At 40.5% G+C, this 17,390-nt stretch overlaps 1 protein-coding gene and 1 long non-coding RNA gene across 7 annotated transcripts in view; one reads left to right on the top strand and one right to left on the bottom strand.

Moving 5' to 3' along the window:
* Positions 1 to 827: 827 nt before the first annotated feature.
* On the bottom strand, positions 828 to 3,033 carry LOC148132245 (uncharacterized). The gene is made up of 2 exons (XR_015747770.1): positions 2,919 to 3,033; positions 828 to 1,759 (listed from the first exon to the last, which is right to left on the bottom strand). It is a non-coding gene; the product is annotated as an uncharacterized LOC148132245 (long non-coding RNA).
* The window catches only part of HLF (HLF transcription factor, PAR bZIP family member), a 66,442-nt gene continuing 51,433 nt past the window's right edge, over positions 2,382 to 17,390 (top strand). For 2 of the 6 annotated variants that reach the window (XM_026688563.2, XM_026688562.2), the window contains exons 1-3: positions 2,382 to 2,499; positions 2,842 to 2,987; positions 5,803 to 6,138. In XM_026688563.2, coding sequence (XP_026544348.1) covers positions 2,882 to 2,987; positions 5,803 to 6,138 — 442 coding nt within the window. In that variant the 5' untranslated portion in view covers positions 2,382 to 2,499; positions 2,842 to 2,881. Of the gene's footprint in view, positions 2,500 to 2,570; positions 2,988 to 3,146; positions 3,474 to 5,802; positions 6,139 to 17,390 lie in introns of those variants that run through there. The other 4 variants (XM_087956202.1, XM_087956201.1, XM_026688561.2 and 1 more) reach the window with 4 other exon arrangements.

The following is a 17,390-nucleotide window of genomic DNA, read 5'->3' as shown; positions in this document are numbered from 1 at the left end:
AGGAGGTGATGTCTTGACATATGTCATCGCTGCAGCCCCACACGCTCCAGACCCATATTTCAGGCTGGGTCTGAAATAATGGGGAATCGTTATTGTGGTTTATTCCATAATCCACGGTGAACCCAAAGCATATATAAAATATAAATCTGAGCCATGAGAGCAAGGTAGGCAGCTATTGTGAATCGATGTACAGTTCAAAGGATCAGTTAGACCAGTTGGATTATTGATTTCATCCAGAGTGGCTCCCTACCATAAAATAAAACCATGTTCCATAATCCACAGTACTTTTACTGGAGTTCCAGTCCATATTCAGGATTTTTGTTTCTTGAAGCCTGAAAAGCTTGAGCAAAGGCCATGGATTTGGGGAAATGTAGTCCCAGCCCATTTGGAAGGTTAGAAAATATTTTGTAAGCATAGTTGACAATTGGACACATGAGGTTTTCTTTAGAGATGGAGCCAGGATAGAACATTGCAGGTTGCAATGGAATTTGAATAGAACGAAGGTGGTTTTGGGACGCTTCAAAGTGAACCTGATTGTAGGATCTCACAAAACCTGCCACATTGCAAATGGGGTATGAGAAAAGATGAGTGTTCACTAGCTTTTGGGGTACTTTCTCATTGGATGGAGTGCTACTGAATGGTTCAACTCATATGTTTTCTTCTTGAATTCTGCCCTGCTCAGCTTTCGTAAGTTAAGCAAATACCAAACCAGAGAATGGAGAGGTTAGAGTTTTGGCAGGGTAGTCTGGTGGAACTTGATTATGATGGAAGATTAGGCAGGAGAGAGATTCAGCAAGTTGCTCTCAACAAAAGAAAATACCAAGCCCTTCTCTTGCTCTGAAGTTTATTTAAGCAAGTATTTGACACCAGTCCTGAAGCACAAATACCATGTGAGCAGGTATAACAATTAATGGCTGACAAGTCTTTCTCAAGAGTCGGGGAAATTTCCAGGCACTGTGTGCTACCTCCAGAAACATTCAGCCCCAAAGGAAGCACCATTGCTTCACTTCTCTTCTTTTTTAAAGTTGCCTCCAAGGTTAGCTTGCTGCAACAACACCTATGTAAAAAAGAAAATAAGTTTCACACAATGAAGAACAGATGTTGCTTCTTGCTGCAAAGTAACCTAGTCCTTTCTTGAGGTTTTAGAAGCCTCAGTTAATAATGACAACCATCATGGCATCGCTAGCTGCCTCACACATGTGGCAGCAATTTAGAAAAGTCTTAAAACGCCAATTCAGAGAGCTGGTTTTGTCCTTTCAGGCCCAAAATATTTCAGAAGGAAATAGCTGAAGTAATGTCTTCTGGCAATCTTTAAGGGTTTTCACTGGCTGAGGACATTAACCTATGGTTAATAGAATCATGGCTTACTCAATTAACTCTGGGGTTGCATTCCTCACCAAACAGCAATTAACCACAATGGCTGGGTTTGTACAAGATAAAATCAAGCCTCTGAGTTGAGCTCAACCCTTGGTGACCACGCAGATACATCTGTATAGTTTCTTTGGCAGGATATGTAAATAGTTTGCAGTTGCCTACTTCCAGGATCTTTTTTTCCTCAACCTACCCCAAAGTCTTCGGATCTCCTAGTGGTCTCCAATCCACTAAGTAGATGTTGGAGGCAGATGCAAATCCCTGCTTTCCACAGCACTTTTAGAGATCCAAACTGAAGCCTTGCTCAACTGTATTAACCAGGCCAGTGGCCTTGTTTGGCTCTTCTAAAACAGCCAAGATCTGCATCCGAGCGGGACCTTGTATGAACCTAGAGAAATAGGCAAATGAACCACATTTCCGCTGATGGCAGCCTCTGTATTAGGAGCAGAACAGAGTGTCCTCCCTAGAGAATTGGCTGGCTCTACTATCCTTTTGGGTGGTAAATTCAGCAAATCCATTTTTTAAAACATTTATCCTGGCATTTAAACAGAAAGGAGTATGTGATTGAATCAAATTTGGCTTTCTAAGGTTTTGGCTGCAGCCTTTCAATTTTGTTGTGTTTTCCTAAACGGGGTTCCACCCTGAAATCCGAGCGGTAGGTAGCAAAACACTTTAAATGAATTTAAAATTAAAAAAAAAAAAAAACGTTGGTTTTAAAGTTATCACAGACTTTATTTTCACTTTATTTTTGTTCATAGGTTTAAAAAAAAATTTCCCCAACACAGCGAAACGCGAAAGCCTTCCCTGAAGGCAACGTCCTCCTCCTCCTCCTCCTCAGCAGAAACCCGCTTTTAGCTCTGCCTCCCAACAACAGCGAGCAAAAGCAATGGAATGAAAAGCAGCCGCGGCGGCGGCTGCAACCCAAAGATTAACTTTGAGGGCTCAGAGCCTCGCGAGCTCCTCCCTTGCCCGCCTACCGGGGGGAGCTGCGCTAACTCTGACGTCATTTTGATTCGTGTCCGCACATGGGTGTGCAAATGTTCTGAGAGCGGCGCAGGTGGCCCCAACCAGCTCTTAGGACTGGGAGGAGCGAGAGAGGTAGAAAGCGCCTCTTGGCTTATCTGGCCGGTAGGGTGGCCTCTTTTTTTTTTTTCCCCTTCCCTTTCTTCTCTCTATCTCTCTCTCTCAAAAAAAACAACAACAAAAAAAAAAACAAACTCCTCGGTCTAGTTTGCTATTATTGATGCAAAAACGTGATCCTGGGACGCCCCGATTCGCCTGGAGCGAGGTCGTCTGAAGCCAACTCTCCCTTCACACACACACACACACACACAACACACACACAGACAGACACACCCGCAGGACGAGAGCGCTCTTTTCCGAACAGAAGATCGATTTGGGATTCCCCCCCTTCTTCTTTTCTTTCCATCCTCTCTATTTCTTCTTCTACTTTTTTTTGTTTTTGGCTAGTTTAATTAAATTGGCGGACCGAAGGAAGGGCGAAAGAAGGATGGCTCGACCTCTTCCTTTGAACCCAGCTTTCCTACCTCCAACTTACGGGGTGCTGAAATCCCTGCTGGAAAACCCGCTCAAGCTGCCGCTGCATCACGAAGACGGTGAGAAAGAGAAATGGAGTGTGTGTGTGTGTCTCTGTGTGTGTGTAAAACAGAGGAAGGAGGAGTGTGGCGGTGGGTTTCCCTATAGTTCCCCCCACCCACCCCCACTTCTCCGCCCCGCTTTATTGTCCTGCGGATTGTTGTATGTAAGCCGTGCGCAAGTTTCACAGAAAGCGGCGACCGAGCCGTGCGCGCGTCTAACCTAGCGTTGCTTTTGGGAATAGGGCTCTTTGCGTACCGAGGCGGGAGGCGGACAACTCCGCGCAATCTGAAGCGCGCATTTTTTTTTGGGTTTCGCGTTGCCGGCTGCAGTTGCGGTCTGGAGATCCTTGGGAATCGGTTCTGCTGAATCAAGCGGGATTGATTTCCTTGTAAATACGCCTAGGATTACCCGAAGAGGCAACGACGATTCTTTCTAATCAATCCTGCCTCTTTTTGCCTCTCTGTATGTTAGTCGGAGATAGCATACACTGGGCTTACCCTCAAGTAAGTATGCCTAAAAAAACGGCTGCATAGCTTACTACTCTTTGCTCCAGAAATTAGCGCGTGCGGTTTGTTTATAGTGTAGCGTTAAAAAGTGACCGTACTGGATAGTTTATTTTTTGGTTGGCAGGTTCCGTTTAAATTGGAGCTGCTCTTTTGGGTAAGGTGCCTTCCGATACCACAATTTGTCAAGAAGTCATAAAAGAAGGGATTCGGGTCAGAGTGTTTGTATGGTGCACTTCTGTGAAGAAGTAAATCTCCCTTTTTAGTGGGGTTTCTCTCAGATAAATTGGGATTGCAGTATGGTTTTAACAGAATCTAGCAACTCTTGCCCTTGTTTGATTTAAAAGTCAGAGCATTTTATTTCTGTGGAGGTGATTTTGCAAAAAAAATGTGTACCTTGAACTGTAGGCACTCCCCATACTGCTTTTATCTGTATTACATGGGGCACACATTTATCCATAAATGTGTACAAGCAACTCCCCCCAATACACAAAGACAACTTAAAGCCTATACTACATTTTAAAAAAAAATCTGGAGTGACTTGTTTCATACCTGAATCATAAATTTTACTCATTCTTGAAATCAAAACTTGCAACATGTATTTTCCCCCTAAAGGTACTAGTAAAACCTAATTCAATCTCTGATTGAAGGTTTTAGAAGATTAAAATCTAAACCTTGAATTATTTTTAATAAAGTTCAGTTTCCCTAACCATTAAATTCCAATGCAGTTAAACGTCAGTAATAGCTCAGCATTGTACAGCATTCAACAGTTTGCTATGATTTTCTAGGTAATATTCTCTATTGCCTATACTTTAATACTTGTGCAGTGTAGTTTAGACTCATCTCATTCCTGTTGACTATGAACCAATGCATACATTTTTCCATTAAAAAACCCCAAACACAAGAATAGGATATCAAGATTAATTATGTTGGTGTAATGTGTCACTCTGAAAAGAAAGTTTTTGGGGGTAGTTCTTTCAGATCATAGCAACTTGAAATATTGCCAGTGCTGAAAAATCAGATTTAGGAATGGTAAATTTTCAAATAAAATATATTTGAAGAGGATAACCAGTTGCTGAGAAATGCATTAAGGGTTACTTACAAATTTAGGAAGTGGCTGCCAATAGCTATTTGTCAGCATAATAAATCTAAATCAAATAGATATGAAGGAATAAACTACAAGTTGCACAAAGATCCATAATTACCATTTTATTGCTACTTTGCTGCAAGAAAAATCCACCAAGAGGGAGCGGGGTTACAATTAATTTTGCAATTTCCTACACAGTGTACAAAAAGTTCTGGTTCTTGGCTTCAAAACAAGTGTGCACTTCAAAACAATCCCAGGCATAGGAGTAGAAGAAAGGGGAGATACAAATCTGGAAATGGTTGTAGGAAGAAGCTAAAAAGGGGTTTAATAGTTCCAGCCTCTCTGTTGCCACCGCCAGTTTATTTTTAACCAATCTTGTGAAATGCAGTTGTGACTCCCCTGGGTAATGTTTGGCTTGTTTTACAGCTTCTCATTATGAATTTGTGTTCAGTTTCTAAGCAGCAAATGATGAAGATTGGACTAAATTAGGCTATTTTACTAAGATAGCATTTCCAGAATTCCTAACTAGCATGAATGTTCACCTAGGTAATTGGGTTTTTAAAAACCATTTAAATAAATCAGTTGTGGTTGTTTATTTATATTTAAAACATGATATGTTGCTCTTCAAAATTGTTTTGAAGTAAGTTAGCAATGCATTACAAACACAATGTGTATTCTGTTCTTCTTAAACCTATTTGAAGTAGTAACTGGTTACATTGCAGAAACCATAATCTTGCTTTTATTATTTGGATTCTGTGTAATGTATACAAATACAGCCACTGTAGTGACTAAACTCTGGCTGACTGCATTGTGCAATACCAGTTAGTGGTGGCTTAAATGAAACCATGTTTAATAAACCACGTGCTAAGCACAGATATATAAACCCTTCCATTATGAGTAATTTCTATTCTGTAGCATTTTATCAGGCAAATGCCATATTCCACTATAACCATTTGAGCAATTTTTCCAGTTCTCCATTCTGATGAAATCTTGGAGTGGTGGTGTTTGAAGTTTGCAATTTGCTTGAAGCCAAGAATGCAGATGAGTTGCAAGTTAAAAGCAGAGATGAAAAACATACATGGCCTTAATGAGCTGAAAAATATATCCAGGGACCTTAATTGTGTTCCAAACAGAGAACCCCAAACACAAAATAAGTACAAAAGAGTTCTCTTTATTTTCTTCCTAGCAAAAAACTAGCTAAAACGTTCCTCACCTTTCCTTGCCTTCCCCTTCCCTTTCTAGCATTTTATAAAGAAAAAGACAAAGACAAAAAACTGGATGACGACAGTACCAGTGCCACTGTCCCACAGTCTGCTTTCCTGGGGCCTACATTATGGGACAAGACACTTCCCTATGATGGTGACACTTTCCAGTTGGAATACATGGACCTGGAAGAATTCCTCACAGAGAATGGCATCCCACCCAGTCCAGTCCAGCACAATCACAGCCCTCATCAGCCAGCACTTCAGCAACCTACCTCAGCCTCACCACCTGTCGTGGACCTCAGCCACAGAGCATCCACATCGGTCCACCCGGCCATGGTTTCCCAAAACTGTATGCAAAATACAGCCAGGCCAGGTAAAGTAAGAGGTCCTTTGATTTTTTATTTTTTATTTGCACCATTGGTGAGTTCTATATATGTGTATCACATGGAGCCTTTTCCATTCAGATTGTGAATATGTGTGAAGTCCTGGAAAGAAACTTGATTCAGTTCAGGGAATGGGAGATTGGACCATGCTCCTTTCTTTTCCAGGGTCTCACCCTTACTTCATTCAAGATGAGAGTTTTGACTCATGTTCACCAGTGTTGTCAAAACTCACACTCAGTATTTCTTCTTGTTTTGCCTGCGGCACACCAGTGAGCAGCTGCAATATCACCATGTTTGAAAACAGCTCAAGATATGTAGATTCAAAAGCAATTGTTAGAGAGAGAGAGAGAGAGAGAGAGAGAGAGAGCCCTGGTGTGCTGCAGTGGTTAGAATGCAATATTGCAGGCAAACTCTGCCCCACTGCCAGGATTTTGATCCTGACTGGCTGAAGGTTGAATCCTATCCATCCTTTCGAAGTTGGTAAAATGAGGCCCCAGATTGTTGGGGGCGATATGCTGACTCTGTACACAGCTTAGAGAGGGATGTAAAGCACTGTGAAGCAGTATATAAGTGCTATTGCTAAAATTAAGCAATATACTTATTTCTTGCCCAGCCAGAACCTGAATGAAATCATTAGTTCTATACATGGAGACTGCCATGCATATTCATTTATTTTTTGAGGAGGGGTTGCAATACACAGAATTTGCTAACTCCTCTGGGGAGATTCTCATTCAGATACATACAAGGAGTGTCATTTTAAAACTTCTGATTCAATATAGCAAGGCTGGTAAGATGAAGAAGGGGAGTATTGGAAAAGAGCCAGCACCGGTTCAAGCCTTCTGTTTCGGTATACTATCTGAACTATTTACGTAAATATGCTGGATTAATATGAAGCCTTACACCAAAGTCTTCCCATACTGTGTTACTTGGAGCAAGGAGGGAAGTCCTCAAACTGAAGTAACTCTCTGTGTTATTTGGAGAATGTTTTTCCCCAAGAACCACATAAGTAGAGCCTCTTGCTATCAATTGGGCTCTCTGCGTGCAGGGAGCCAACGAGTATTTGCATGTAAAGGAACCCTGCTTTGGTTATACCCATGCACTTCCTTACCTAAATGCTGCCATATTGGTGTGGGGAAATGGCTCTCCTTATTTCTAAAAATTACATGAGAGCTACCATCTTACATTTAGAATTAATGTCATGTCTGAATGGGTGTTTTGAAAGATTCATGAGATGTGCTGGAATTACTTACATTCCAGGTTGCACATCTGTTTGCAATAGGTTAGGAACCTGTAGAGCTCCAGATGTTGCTGAAGTACAGATCTTGGCATCCGTCACTATCAGGCAGGGTGTTGTAGTTCTTTAATATCTGGAAGTAAGGCCTTCAGCTAGAGGGAGGCAACACAAAATGCTAATAGCAGACACTAACGTGTGCTTGAAGGAATAATGGAGAAACACTAGAAATCATAATGAGTTTGAATAGTTTATTCTTCATTGAAGGAAGTTTTGCATAAAAATAACTACTATCAGATTTATTTTTTTTAAGTCTCTGTGGAAGAATTTTGCAAATGATGAAGCTATTCTTAGTTTTGTTAGAATTCAGGTTTACTTCAATGAAGTGTTGTTACAACAATATCAGCAGTCTCTTAATTACAACATTTCTGAATGGTATGTGATTAATACGTCTCATCTGACAGATACTTGCTTATACATCCAGGAAATGTCACAGTCCCTTTGTTGGAGTGCCCAGAAGATTACTTGAGAAATCTTGCAAGGAACTGAGAACATTACCTTGAAAATGTCCCTACAGTTATTCTGAAATAATCATAACACTGCTTTAAACATTCTTTTTTAAACAGAGAAGCAATTTGGAAATGTTTCAAAACTGAGCCTGCAGTCCTAATTACATTTATTAGGACTACTCCCCATGAAAATTGTGGGATATCTAGGACAGTTCTATTTATGTTTACAAGTTGGTCTGTCAAACAAGCAGTTAGGAAAAGGAGAAATATATGGTGGGGTGGATGAGTTGGCCGTTTTATTCATAAGCGCTTTGAATTAATCCTACATAGAATTAGGGAAATCTTCACGAAGTGCAATTTGGCCCTATATTTCATTTTCACTTGGGTTATTTATTGCTTAACTGGCTTCTGCTCGAATGGGAGCTTATTGTCAACAGCAGGAAACCATGTTCCTTGCTCTCTGGTCCTGGGATGGTGAACAAGAGATTGTTGTCAGAGACATATAAGTCAAAATAAATCAAATGGCTAGCATTGAGAGTGGAAAAGAATGGTATAGAAAATCAAAGCCACAGGCTGTGTGATTGTCACAAACTGGGAGGATACTGGTGATCTAGCTGCATTTCTCTGAAAATCAGAGCCAGATTCCTCATGGACATGCACTTCAGTTGATGATTTTGTGAACGAACATTTATTTTAATTGGAATTGAAACAAGTGGCAGAATTTCAGATGGAGGCAGTTTACTTTTCTCGGAAAAGCTATTAAATGCTGAATAGTAGTAAGTGATGGGAACGCGGTTGTGAATTGGTTCCAACCCACTAGTTTCTTTGCACATAAGTGAGTATGGTGTCCCAAGCACAGTTCCACATATAAAGAAAGTGCTGAGTTGAAAATGAGTGTTTGGTGTGCAGCGCACAACACCACAGTGGCTTGGGCTTCCTAGCCCATGTGTTCTCAGAATCAGATGCATGGTGGAAACTTATCCTGGTGGCATGTTTTATTTGCTTTTGAAGTGTGATGATGACAAGTTCCATGTGCAGCTTTTAAAGAGATGTAACTTTTGAAACAGCGTTGAAAAGAAGCATGATGGAAAGGGAGTCATTTTTTTAAGGAGAGAATGATGGGTTTTGGAAGCAGCATTGGCTGCAGGAGAAATGTGGATTACATCAAGGGGAGAAAAAAGGGGGAAAAAGCCTAAAAAGGCAGGTAGTTTCTCTGAGCTTGGCTAGTCCCTTCCTGTGAATTTCCTGTCAGGTCCTCCCTGAAGGTGCCTTGGCAAGAATCATTTCCCTTTCTCACTTGTGGATTCTGCCTGACATCTCAAACCTGGTCCTTTATGTTCTCTATGCTTAAGAGGTCAAGGACGTCCCGTTTCCCCCCCCCCCCGCAACTAAAAGAAAGCAGCATGGGGTTTAGCATTATGGAAGCACTTTGAGACGCTCCATGGTGGTATCACATGGCTTCCCCACACATAAAACTCTTGCAAAAAAAGATGAAGACTAGGCAAGCATCACCTTTGGTGGGTAAATCTTCCACCGGCAGGGAGGATTTGATGTAGCAATGCTTCCAAGACAACTGTTTCTGCCACATGTCAGATGCTACACTATCCTCAGTATTGTGTCAGGTTCCCTCTATATCTTCGAAATGACTTTATGGGATGCCTCAAGGGCCCAGCACAGGATGGAGGGTAGAAAAAATTATTAGAATGATAATCCTTCCCTTCACTGTATCTTTTTGGGAGAGCAGGAAAAGCAGCCAATCTTTACATGGTCACCTGGTCAAGGTTCATTTGCAACCTCTTTTACAAGTCAGGCCTAGCTAAGATTTATGCTCTTGGTTGATTTTAGAAAACACCCCATCCCTTGGCTCGCTCTCCCCATGCCCCGGTGCTTGAGGAACTTCAAAATGCACTTCTAAATTGTCTTACTGTCAAAAGTTACGTTGATTGCAGGTTTTGTTGTTAGCATCTACAAATGCCCCTCCTATTTAAAAAAAATCATGCCCAAAGTTTCCTTAGAATCTCCAGACTGTAAGCCAATGATTTATTTTCAGTCTAGATCTGCAACATGAACAATACAACAAAGCAATAGAGACTTTGCCATAAGCAAGAGTTTCTTTCCCTCACCTCAAGTGACTCAGCAAGCACATATACATTTGGAGCTACAAGGACCAAGGTTGCAATGGATTGAGGTGTTGCCTGTCATCATTCACATTAGAAATGACAAGTAACAAAACTGATGCTTTCTACGGTCTAGGACAGTTTGCCACAGCCAATTCACTACGGCCAACTCACCATGGGACATCTCGCTATGCGAGAAGAATCATGCACATTTCAAAGAAATGGTGAAATAGAATTATTAAAGAAATAATGCAAAAGGAGGGACAAAATGAAAGTTGAATAGCAAACATTAAAATATTTTGAGAATTATTTTAAGTAAGTAAATTGAATTGTTGAATTGTCCTGCGGCGAGTTGGCCACAGTGAATTGGTTGTGGCAAGTTGTCCCATTCTGTGCTTTCTGTTCAGAAGAAGAGAACTTCTTTTCCCCACTGTTTTAGTTCAAAAGGTCATGTAATGAACTAGGGTCACAATTTGAGGGGCAGATTGTGTGACCCATGCCCCCTAGACTTTCCCCAGCAAGGTGACTTAGTAAGTGGACGATAGGCAAATAGCAACAGAAGTTGGTACTGTTAGTGTCCTGGCACTGACAACAAGATAATAAGAAAAAAGGCAAAGTAATTAATTTAAATTTCCCAGGATGTTCCTGCCTCTCCGGGTAAACCAAAACAGTGACTTCCATGACTTTGCCAAATGGTGGTTGCAGTGGCTTTATGTGTTGGTGAGCCAAACTCTGAAATGCGTGCAAGACGTTTCCCCAACTTTTAGAAAGGAAGGTTGCAGATGGATACAGATTCACATATCTGTGCTAACTTCCTTCTGTTTATGGCAATTTGGCCATAAAAATAACAATGGAAGTTATTTTGAATCCTGATTGCAATATTGGATTGATTAAAAAACAAAACACAAATCTTGAATTGGCAGATGATTGAAGAGTAAGTTTGGACAAGTGACATGGTATACCCGTTTGTTGCTTTCATTTGACTACTGAAAGAAAAATTAAGGTGTCAAAAATACAAGAATCCAACTTAGGTTTCCAACCGTTATGGGGAGGAAATATGTATCCATCTCTCTGGTCGATAGAAATGAACAAGACACAAAAAAACATTAGGGTTTGATTTATTTTCTTATTGCAAATATTTGTACACTGACTTCCATTATAAATCAAGAAACTGTTTACATTAAAATAAAATGAAATTCAGTTTTATGATCTGGCATTTTTATATTTTTACTGTTCTGTGAAATAAGATTGGGGAAGATGCAGTTCTCTATTCTGTGCTCTTGATTACATTCTGATCAATATTTGATAATTTCATTGAACCTTTTGAGTTATGTAGTAAGTATGTATTGTCTCGTATCATTTCAGAGGATTCCATATTTTGCCATCTCTTGATTTCCCCAATTTGGCACTCCTTCAGAAGTGATGGGATTGCAACTTGCAGAATTCCCAGTGGGTATCTTTTGGAGGGTTTGGTACCACCTGCTGGTAGTGTTCTGGAGACCTTACCCTAAAATAAATGGTGCAGATAGTGACAGGGGAAAAGCAAAGCCAAACAAGAATCTGGGGAAAAGAAACAGAAACACTTATGGAAAGATGTGAACAATTCAAGAACAGTGATGAAATCAAATGTTCAGAAAAAATGGGGAAAAATGAATCCTTCCCCTCTTTTTTGAAGGATATGGGAGCTTTCATATCTCTGGAAGAGAAACAGCAGGCTGGGAGAGGCCAATATACACAATGAAGTCCTACCTCTCTCTGTCTTCAGTGATTATGTTGAAAGTTTACTAAAAAATGGACTATGAAGCCAACTTATGTTGTCAGAGTGAACATGGCTTGTTTTCCTGAAGCTCAATCTTGGCATCTCTATAACACCAGGCCTTCACACTGGAAGACAAGATAAAAATAAATAGAAGTTTCCCAGAGCAGGCACATGCCAGGATGCCGAAAATCTTCCTAGAAAACGTGCCAAATGTTATGAAATATAGGTAGCATGAATGTTAAACAGAACTGAAAATAAAAATGCCAGATGTTGTACTTGAGGGCTAGAAAACACAGAACCATTGGTGATTCTTGTAGCTTTGTGTTAGAATTGAGGACATTTCTCCTTTTTCTAAAAAAAGGAATTGATAGGGAGATGTTATGCTGGCACCTGAAAATTAACAAACTTAGTGAAAAGAATCTTATCTTTTTTTCTCCAATTGCTTGTCATTAAGTGCCAAGGTTTGTAGAAATCTATTGGAAAGCCACTTCGTTACTATGGAACCCACAGCAACAATGAAATGCACAGTATAGTCAGGATAAAAATATTCAGTGTGTTCTTGGGTACATGCCTATTGAGGTCCAAGCAGGGCTTGGCTGTCATACATGTAATACATACACACCCAGCGCCTGTGCATTGGGTTTCTGGCAGCCAATGAGGGATTCCTTGTAAAAGAGATCAGTAAAGAGATAGGATGTATGAAATGTGCTGTGCGGTTTCCTAGAACTCAAAAGAAGTGTCAACATGGGCATATCAAAGACAGATATTAGGTGTAGATCAGGTGCAAAATATATCTGGTTTAGTCCTGGTTCTTTCTGATATAAAGCATCAGATTGAGAGGAAAACTTTGGATCAGAGAATCCCAAGAATTGGTGTCAGAGAGTGAGGATAGCTGAGGTGGCTGGATCAAAGCCAGTTTGGTCGAGTGATTAAAACACTAGGTTAGAAGCCAGGCGGTTATGAATTCTAAGAATTCTTCTGAAGCCGGAAAACTAGCTGGATGACTTTGGGTCAGTCTCACTTCCTTAGCCCAACTCACGCACAGGGTGGTTGTTGTGGGGAAAATAGGAGGAAGAAAGAGTATTATGTGTGTTCACCATCTTGAATTATTTATCAAACTCATAAAGGTGAGATAAAAGTAAATAAACTTGCAATATTATCTTAGCCTTCTCAAATAGGTACCTGCCTTATGCTTTCTGTATATATGGACTATGGACTTCATCATTCTTAAGCCAGCATGTTCCTGACCAGGGCTAGCAAGAGATGATGGAATGAGTCTAGGCAATCTATGAGGGTGCCCAGCTAGTGAAGTTAGTAGAGTTTTATATGACATTTCTTTCTCAAGTTCATAACATGTATAATAACACAACAGAAGCCAAGCATTTCTTGCATAGTTCCTACCAAATTGTTACCAATAGGACACTGCTCATAGCAAATTATACTTCAGTAGACTTTATTCAAGAGTGCTTTGCACTGTGATATTTTACTGTAGAATTCTCATTTTCCCATGCTAGCTACTCTTAACACTCCATGAAATCATGTGAGGTTATCCCCAAATTCTTCAAAAAATACAATAAAATAGTAGCAGCAAACTAGAAATGGCTCAACTCAGTTACTTACCTATGTATTCACGTTTTTCTGTGTTCTTTCTCTTTTTTTTAGAGACAAGATCTTTATTGCAGTTTCTTCCATATTTAAGAGCTGAAACAGCCTCTTAGGCCAAATCTTATTTCATTCCAAAGTTCCTCTGAACAAATTTTCAACTTTCGTTGCAACTGCAGGCAAAATAGTGGCCATTTCTAGATCAGAGTTTCTACTGTTACCCCAAATTGTGCCTGTCTCCATGACTCCTCTCTACTGTCCCCCACCACCCTGCTTTGCTGTGCAAAAAGCCAAACTTCTATTTAGAAAAAAAATTAAAATGATGTTTTTATAACAAAATTAAGTTAAATGACAGGAAATTTGAACAGCATCAAGGGAGAAATTGGCAGGCACACGCATTTCCTGTTTCTGAAATAAAAGTACAACAGAGCGACATACAGCAGGCTCATCCCAATGCCTCTGATCAAATGATTATTCCTCTTAGGGGTCATGGGTGGAGGTCAAGGGAGCAGCCAGGACTATTGCCCATATTTTTAATTTTCTGTGGTATGGGTAAGACATTGTCCAAAAGTTCTGGTAAATTTCAAATTTCTTTCCATCAGTGGGAAACAAAACTGAGTCATAGGTACAGATTGGCAATTTTGCCCATTAGATAAATGAAATAGTGTATTATTTCAGAAAGATATATTTTAGGACAAAGGCCACCCCCTTGGTTTAATGTATAGAATAAGTAGAAAATAGTTGTAGTAACCAATAGCCTCCAATTATGAATTGTTGAGCATTTGAGTGGACTGAACAAAGATAAGTTCTGCTTCAGCCTCAATTCTCATTATTTTGGTTTTGGGCTTAGGACAACATTCCCACAGTGAGAAACATCTCAGTTACTAATGTCTTGGTTTGGGATTCCCTTTAGGATTTGAGGGACAAAATGTCTTCTGGGTGAGGGATGGGGGCAGTGGTTGCATGATACCGGTTTGGACCGGTTCAACCAAACCGGTTGTAAAAAAAAAAAGCCGAGGATCAGCTGAGAGGAGGAAAAAAGTCCTGGACAATCAGCTGAGAGGATAAAGAAGTGGGGCCCTCCCAACTGCCCCTGCGCTTTTCTCTTCTTTATCCTCTCAGTTGATTGGCGCTGCAGGCCTCAGCGGGTATGAGGAAAGCTGCGCACCAGCGTTAGGCAAAACACACCCACCAAGTCATGCCCACTGAACCGATGGTAAAACAATTTGAATCCCACCACTGGATGAGGGCAAATAAAGAAAAAAGAATTCAGAAATCAGATCCCTTTTCCTTATTGTGCTGTCAGGGAAGAAAAGGGCTGTAAACTGCCTCTGATCTGAAAATGTCTTGGATGCACATACTTCTTCTGAATTGTTATAATTGTTATAGCCTAAACAGTCCGCTTTGTGGTGCAGTTCACCCAATCCTGGCTTGTTTTGATTTCTGCTTTCCTGGCTTTATGCCTCCTCCTCGATATGTTGTTTTCTGTATGACCCAGCTTGATATTGGTTGTTTCTGAAGCACTGATGTTGCACGACGATTGCAAATAACCCATACAGGGTGCTGCTGCTTTAAAGATTTCCTGGTCCTTGGGCTCTCTACATGGGTTGCATCAAAGCAGAGGGAGCTAACCCATTGTTGGAAGAAAGATCCTTCTGGGTTCAGTTCCAAGTGGGGAAAAAGACACTGGAAACATGGTGACTACTTGGAAAGATGGTTTAATGGTGGGCATGCCTGGGAGCTCTTGGGTGAAAAAAAGGGAAGAGATGCTGAGGGTCCCTGGGTTTTATGCCTTCTGTTGGGATTTGAACTTGAGCTTGTATTCTGATTGGTTGTCAGACTCCCATGGGGCCATGCAGGGGCAACTCTGTAGGCTGTCCTGAGTCCCAGACTGGGTTGAGCCTTGCTGGATGATGATGTAATGAAAGGGCTTTGGGATTCCTATTATGGGTCTGCCTGAAGGAGGTAGGTCTTTGTTATGTAGAATAGACTGGCCCAGGCCTAAATGGCCCATTAGCAAAGGTAGGGGGGCTGAGTTTCTGCCTCTTTTGAGTTTCTACGTCTCTTTTAGGGGAGATATTCTGCCCTTTAAATATATCCTAAAACATTTCATTTTTCTAGGAGGGGGGTGGGTTTTAACTTCCAACACCAACAATCAGGTCTTTTCCAGAGGCAGGTCTTTTCACATTGGCTCTTGCTGAAGGGTTGAGGGTGGTGGTGGAGGAGAAACAACTGAATGGTTTATTTTTTGGCTCTGTGGACAGAATGCATTTCTCTGAAACAGGAAGGCAGATGCATCAGGCATCCCTTTATTGGTACCTCTCGTGTCCAGATGTAGAGAGAACCTTAAAGCAAAATGGAAAAGTTTAGCAGTACTAGATGTTCTGTGCAGTGACGACAGAGAGTGGGGTGGAAAGTCATATTACCCACTCCTCCCTTCCTTTCTCTCTAGTTTGCCAGAGGACTGCAGTTTAGATCAAAAAGAGATGTGGAATACATGTAGGCAAATTTAAAAATAGATCCTCCTGGGTGTGAGGGAAGAAAATTGCTGAATGCACAAGCTGGGGAGGAAAAAGTCTGTGTCCTTTTCTGATCTAGAGAAGTGAATTGTAACGTTCCCAATAAAATTTTAATTAATCACTTTAGCCTTGAGTCAAGGGTTTGCAAAATATGGAAATGGTAAGGCGTTTCAGGGTGTGTGTGGGGATGGTTAAATCTGAAAATCAGTACTTTTCAGGGCAGCCGAGAAAGGCACCCTTTTCAATATAGCTGAGTGGAAATTTGCTTGGACAATTTTGCTGTGTTGTGTGGGAGGTACATAGAGTAGTTCTACAGGTAGTCCTCTACTTATGAGCACAATTGAGCCCAACATTTCTGTTGTAAAGTGGGATTGTTGTTAAGTGAATATTGCCTCATTTTATGACCATTCTTACCACAGTTAAGTGACTTACTGCAGTTGTTAAGTTAGTAACACAATTGTTAAGTGAATCTGGCTTCCCCACTGACTTTGCTTGTCAGAAGTTCGCAAATGGTAATCACTTGACCCCAGGACAGTACAACTGTCATAAATATGAGTCAGTTGCCAAGCGTCTGAATTTTGATCTTGTGATCATGGGGATGCTGCAATGATCGTAAGTGTCAAAAACGGTCATCAGGCACTTTTTTCAGTGCTGTTGTAATTTTGAACGGGCACTAAATGAACTGTTGTAAGTTGAGGACTACCTGCACTTTCTGTTCACTATCACGGGGCTAACCCAGGCAGACTTTACTATGATATAGTGGTGAAATGCTTGAGTAAAGCTAGGGAAGATACAAGTGCGCAATCCCAGTCAGTTTCACAGTTCACTGAGAAACTGACTAGAACAAGTCAGAGGCTAATTTCAGGTATCTCACTAAGATATAACCCAGACTTGTACAACTTAAGGTTCTCGGACAGAGTTCTCCAAAGTGGTCAGTATTGACTCCCATGAGTAGATGGGACACACCAAGTGAGTCAATGTTATTATTATTAGAAGTAGCTAAATAATATTCATTTAAAACCTCAAGAAGGAATTGATGAATTGAAGAGTTTGGAGATCTCTGCTATAGGGCCCTTGCTCTCTATTTCCCTAACTGAACACCTCCAAAAGTCTCCACCAAATTTTAATTTGTCAGAAGAGAAAAATATTGAATCTGCTTGTTATAATTATGTCCTCTATATTTGATTATTTTAATATTAACTGCATTTGAATGTAAATTCAGTTCAATCTAAATTATTTTTCCTGGCCTCACCTAATTATTTTTAAAATGTAGCCTCTGATGTACCATTCAGAGATCTGGTGCAAATCAAAACACTTTACAAACTACAAGAGTTTTTTCATACCTCATACCACAATCAGACAACAGTTTTATTGAATATTGTTATTAAGCAATGTAGAGACGGAGGAAGAAATCATGTGCATGTCTTAATATAAAAAAATAGAATAAAAATATAAAGAGTGAGACAAGTTTGGTACTGTGCTCTTTGGTGTGGGTAAATTTAGTT

The sequence above is a fragment of the Notechis scutatus genome, chromosome 2 (genome assembly GCF_049901735.1).
Source record: "Notechis scutatus isolate UNSWTSFEM ecotype Mainland chromosome 2, rNotScu1.2, whole genome shotgun sequence".
NCBI lineage: Eukaryota > Metazoa > Chordata > Lepidosauria > Squamata > Elapidae > Notechis > Notechis scutatus.
The sequence above is the reverse complement of the archived record's forward strand: the minus strand, read 5'-3'. Positions and strand labels throughout refer to the sequence as shown.